Here is a 6,000-nt window from a genome sequence, read left to right as displayed (position 1 = left end):
CTCTGTCTGACAGACTCTAGGTCCACCCACATCTCAAAAATGATCCAATTTTGTTCCTTTAACCACAGTTCAAAAACATCAGTTCGTCAGCACTCAGCTTTCTTGTAATGTCTCTGCTTTTAAATATGCTATCTAGGTTGGTCATAACCTTCCTTCCAAGGAGTAAGCGTCTTTTAATTTCATGGCTGCCATCACCATCAGCAGTGATTCTGGAGCCCAAAAAAATAAAGTCTGACACTGTTTCCACTGTTTCCCCATCTATTTCCCATGAAGTGATGGGACCAGATGCCATGATCTTAGTTTTCTGAACGTTGAAATTTAAGCCAACTTTTTCACTCTCCTCTTTCACTTTCATCAAGAGGCTCTTTAGTTCTTCTTCACTTTCTGCCATAAGGGTGGTGTCATCTGCATATCTGAGGTTATTGATATTTCTCCCGGCAATCTTCATTCCAGCTTGTGTTTCTTTCAGCCCAGCGTTTCTTATGATGTACTCTGCATATAAGTTAAATAAGCAGGGTGACAATATGCAGCCTTGACGTACTCCTTTTCCTATTTGGAACCAGTCTGTTGTTCCATGTCCAGTTTTAACTGTTGCTTCCTGACCTGCATACAGGTTTCTCAAGAGACAGGTCAGATGGTCTGGTATTCCCATCTCTTTCAGAATTTTCCACAGTTTATTGTGATCCACACAGTCAAAGGCTTTGGCATAGTCAATAAAGCAGAGATAGATGTTTTTCTGGAACTCTCTTGCTTTTTCGATGATCCAGCGGATATTGGCAATTTGATCTCTGGTTCCTCTGCCTTTTCTAAAACCAGCTTGAACATCTGGAAGTTCACGGTTCACGTATTGCTGAAGCCTCGCTTGGAGAATTTGGGGCATTACTTGACTAGCGTGTGAGATGAGAGCAACTGTGCGGTAGTTTGAGCAATCTTTGGCATTGCCTTTCTTTGGGATTGGAATGAAAACTGACCTTTTCCAGTCCTGTGGCTACTGCTGAGTTTTCCAGATTTGCTGGCATATCGAGTGCAGCACTTTCACAGCATCATCTTTGAGGATTTGAAATAGCTCAACTGGAATTCCATCACCTCCACTAGCTTTGTTCGTAGTGACGCTTTCTAAGGCCCACTTGACTTCACATTCCAGGATATCTGGCTCTAGGTGAGTGATCACACCATTGTGATTATCTGGGTCGTGAAGATCTTTTTTGTACACGGCCACTTTCCCCGCCCACACACACAAAAAAGCGCAAATGTGGGCGGGGCCCGAGGTGGCCGGGGAGCGGGCCCGGAGGGCTGGGCTGGGCGGGGCTTGACACGCCCCACCTCCCGCTGGCAGCTGTTCACCTCCAGGGGTGATCCGGTAGACGCGATCTGACCCCGGCTCCTGGCAGGGATTCGCCGTCGCGTCCGGAAGCCCCAGGAAGGAACGAGGAACGGTGCCAGGGCAGCGGGCCGGCTATGCCTCCAGCCGCTGCGATTTCTGCTAGCGACCGCGCGCCTGCGGTCTCGGGGGCGCAGCGGGGCACCAGGGAGGCCGCGCTTTGAGGTCCCCGGTGCCTAGCGCCCGCCGCGGCCGAGCCGGAGAACCCCGGGGCCGGCGCTCGCCGGACTTCTGTCTCTCTCGCACTCGGACGCCCAGCGTCGCCTCCCTTCCTCCGCCGCCGCCCGCCATGGCCTCCGCCGCCCAGGAGGGCGCGGACTCGGGGCGCAGGCGCCCGCCGCCGCGCCGGGCACTGCCTGGCCTGTTGTTGCTATGCTTGTGGCTGCCCGGTGGCCGCACGGCCGGCTCGCCCTCCGCGCCACTGTCCGAGCTGCACGCGCAGCTCTCGGGGGTGGAGCAGCTGCTGGAGGAGTTCCGCCGACAGCTGCAGCAAGAAAGGCCGCAGGAGGAGCTGGAGCTCGAGCTGCGCGCGGGCGGCGACCCCCAGGAAGGCTGCCCGGGCCCCGGGGGCGGCGGCTACAGAGCCAGGCCCGACGCCATCATCCGCACCAAGGACTCGATCGCGGCCGGCGCCAGCTTCCTGAGCGCGCCGGCGGCCGTGCGGGACTGGCGACAGTGCCTGCAGGCCTGCTGCCTCGAGCCGCGTTGCTCCGTGGCCGTGGTGGAGCTGCCCCGGCGGCCCGCGACCCCAGCCGCCGCGCTCGGCTGCTACCTCTTCAACTGCACCTGGCGCGGCCGCAGCGTCTGCAAGTTCGCGCTGCACCGAGGTTACAGCAGCTACAGCCTCAGCCGCGCCCCAGAGGGCGAGCAGGAAGGCCTGGAAGCCCACGCCCCGGCCCTCGCCCGGGCCTCGCCTCGGCTGGGTAAGCACGCCACCGGAGGCCGGGGCCTGGTCGCTTGGGCCCTCCTGTCGCTGTTCTTGTACCTGTTGGTGGCTGCGTCTGGGAGACCGGCAGGACCGCTGGGCCCTCCTCAATCAAGTCAGAAATGAAACACCTGGCTTTGATGTCTCAGTCCTAGGGACGGTTTTTGAGAAACCCCCAGTAGATTGGGCGGAAGCGGGCCAGTGGACTGCTTCTGGAATTTTTTTAAGCTTAGGGAGGAATACTGATCTGAAAGGATTCACGGAAATTCGATTTAATGGAAGAGAAAAGTTCAGGGGGCAAAGTCTATTTGAGTCTCAGAGGTTCTTATAGGGTATGGTTTGTGTCAAGTAAATACAAGAGCAAAATTTAATTAGATGCCAGGTCATAGCACACCCTTATTTCTTAGCTGGGCTCTCACGATGCATGATTCCACCTAAAGTTGCTTTCATCAGACAAAATTGGGAAGGGAATAGGTCAGGTTATTTTGAAGTGGGTCTGACTATTTCCTATGAGCTATGGTTCTCTTTTTTGAGGAGTGGGGAGAAAAGTAACTTGATTAATTGAAAATAAAGTTTAAAGCATCTCTCTTTTGAAGAGGAGCTAAAAAGGACACTTTTCGTTTGATGGTTTTTATTCCGGGGATGATCAGAATGAGAATTAAGACCCAAGCAGGAGGCAAAAAAAAAAAAAATGTGGCAGTTGGAGATAAGGTCTCAGGAAATAAAACCTTGATTGGGCCTGCTTGTGTTCAGCTGAGTGTATTTGATTGCACTCTGTTGCTGTTTGCTTTATGATGAGGCACGAGTGAAACCATAACAAGACTAGAGGGGTGTAGCCTCAGCCACTTTGGAAATCTGGAGTCTCCATGACCTTTAGGTCCAAAGAGAAGGGTCTGGAAATCTGTGTCCACAATAACCCACCTCCCTTCCCACCTCCAGTGGAATAAACATCCAAGGTCACCCGAGATTTCTAGGCCTTGAGGCACACACTGCGAAGGACCCCGAAGTTTTCTCCCTGAAGTGGAGGCAGGAAGCACTTTCACGTGCATCCCTGAGCCCATCCATGGTGTTTCACACACATCTTTCCTCTGCCCAAGCAGGGACTCAAAAATAAATCCCAGCACCAGTGAAACAAAATCCCTTTCCCTTCTCACTGCACAGCTGGGGGAAACCAGCATTGCCAAATGGAGCTTTCTTAGAAGCCAGTGGAAACAAAGGAAAGTGGAAACAAGGAAATAATATATCCGCCATGGGGGGTAGGGGGGACTTGAGTTTATTGTAGAAATTTGTGAATCATTTTTTCTTCTACTTCCTTTTTTGACCTTCCTTTCTCTGGGTGGGGGGGGGGCGGGGGGGTGGAGTTTGTCTAGTAATTCACTTTGCAGATGCTGAAGGGTACACCCAGATGACCACTGGGCTTGGTCCTTATTCAGGAAAAGAGCTGCTCTGCTCACAAGTTCTTTGGATCCCAGGAATATGGACACAGGGAAGGGTGCTGCTTGGCCCAAATGCCCTCATTCTGTCTGCAGAGAGGGCAAAGGTCACCCTACCCGAGTGTCTTGTGTTTTTCCTGCCCAGGTCTTTAACCTCCTGAACTTCCCTGTGCTTCTGAGACTAAGTGGTTCCTTCATGAGTGTTTTTTTGTTTTTCTGAAGAACATGTAGTTTAAGGCTAAAGGAGCATGAAAATGGTTTAGAAATTTACAGAAAATGTTTTAGGGTCCATTTGAGGTGAATACAAGGATCATGAAAAAAGGGCAGGGGGCCAGGTGGAATTGCACAGTACACATTTTTAGCGGACCCCATCAGCCCTGTTTTCTGCAGACATTTATTGAGTTTGATAAGCAGCCTGCTATAAGCTCCTTAGACACGTGAACTCCCTCTGTCCTCACAAATTGTCCTTTCCAAATCTGGGTTCTCTCATAATCCCCAGGGTACTCGAAGGCTTGGTGAGAGAAAGTAACCTGCCCAAAGGTCTCCTAGCACCCGCTTTGTGGAGCTATGCATTGTAAGTTGTGAGCTGTGCTGTGTGAGTTGTGAGCTGTGCTGTGTGAGTTGTGAGCTGTGTTATGTGAGTTGTGACCTGTGTTGTATGTGTTGTGAGCTGTGTTGTGTGAGTTGTGACCTGTGTTTTGTGGAGCTGTGAGCTGTGTTATGTGAGTCGTGAGCTGTGCTCTGTGAGTTGTGGAGCTGTATTCTGGGGCAGCTTGAATGCTTTCTCCAACAGCACCCGGCCACCTGGAAGCAGAGATGCCCTCAGTCGAGTTTCCAGGGTGAGACTGACTAAGCAGCTACCTGGGATGATGGGAAAATGTGGGAAGGAGTGGAGGGTGTTGGAGAGAGGTGTGCTGAATGGACGCAATCTGTCTGCAGTTGTGTGCAAAGGGGAGGGCAGGGGGCTGCGGTCCTGAGTCCTGAATTTGAGAGCCGGCTCTTCTCAATGAGGGTCCCTGTTCATCCTCTGAGGACTTGAGTGCTGGCCTTGTCTCCCAGCTGGGCTGTCATGAGGATCAAGGGTGGACATGCTTTGTGAATTAGAAAGGCAGTTCCCAGTACCTGATGTCACTATGGGACCTTGGCTGTACTGTGTGGCTGACTGGAGGGACTGGGGGTCTATGTTTTCTGATGAAAGTGAGGAGCAGCAGGAAGGAGGGAATGGAGAGGTTAGGACCTCAGAGGACCCCGAGAATGCAGTCTCCAAAAGCTCAAGGGCCAGCACCTTTATGCTCTTTCCACTGGATATTCAGCCTGAAAACCAGGATCTCTGGGCAAACGCTGGGTTATCTGAGAAGTCAGGCTTGCATCTGTATTAGGGAAAGTCAGTGTTGGACAGAGCTCTGCCGTCCCCTCTGTAAACCCACGCATAGCCACCCCCAGCCCCTCTCTCATCTACTCCAAGGGCAAAGGAAAGAACTGACCTGGGAAGGTTCAAAGCTCATCCCCCCGTGAGTGCCTGACCTATTGCATGTTTCTCACATTTTCAACCTCTCCCTTTTGTGTTATAAATAAATATCACAAAAGAGTTGCAAATAATTATGTAATTCTATTGAGATAACCAGTGGGAATGTTGGGAAAAGTACATTGAGACCTGCAACTCTGATCACACACAAATTCCAAATGTGTTGAATAATTAAATAATTTTTAAAAAAATTAAGCCATAGGTTAGATTTGAAGAAAATAAATTCACATCTGGGGGGGAAGATAACTTTCTAATCAATTAAAGAGATCACAAAGAGAAAGGATGTAGTATACACATGTTTTTAAAAACTTCGTTATGTCAAGAAACAAAAGAAATTGCAAACAGGAGTCTGGGAAGATATGAGACCAATGTATTTATTATATTAATAGTAAGCTTTTGTGAATCAGGGGCTTCCCTGGTAGCTCAGCTGATAAAGAATCTGCCTGCAATGCAGGAAACATGGTTATGTGAATTAGTAAGAAAAACAAAAAGAAGTAGGCAAAGGATATGCACACAGTTTCCAGAAGAGGATATTTAATTGATGAACATGAGAAAATGTTCAACCTTAGAAGTAATCAGAGAAATGCAAATAATACCAGCTTACTGTTCCCAGGCAGCACTAGTGGTAAAGAACCCGCCTGCCAATGCAGGAGACCTTAGAGATTCTTTCAGTCCCTGGGTCAGGAAGATCCCCTGGAGGAGGGCATGGCAACCCACTCCAGTATTCTTGCCTGGA

The 6,000-nt window shown here is 50.5% G+C and overlaps 1 protein-coding gene across 1 annotated transcript in view; it reads left to right on the top strand.

Annotated features, from left to right (window-relative positions):
• The first annotated feature begins 1,338 nt into the window (after window positions 1–1,338).
• LRP11 (LDL receptor related protein 11) overlaps window positions 1,339–6,000 on the top strand; it is a 55,380-nt gene continuing 50,718 nt past the window's right edge. The window contains exon 1 of the mRNA XM_081529936.1: window positions 1,339–2,304. Within this exon, the coding sequence (XP_081386062.1) occupies window positions 1,671–2,304 (634 nt within the window). The 5' untranslated portion in view covers window positions 1,339–1,670. The remainder of the gene's footprint in view (window positions 2,305–6,000) is intronic.

Source organism: Giraffa tippelskirchi, chromosome 9, assembly GCF_054371585.1.
Source record: "Giraffa tippelskirchi isolate mGirTip1 chromosome 9, T2T-mGirTip1v1.2.pri, whole genome shotgun sequence".
NCBI lineage: Eukaryota > Metazoa > Chordata > Mammalia > Artiodactyla > Giraffidae > Giraffa > Giraffa tippelskirchi.
This window is presented reverse-complemented; position numbering and strand designations above follow the sequence as displayed.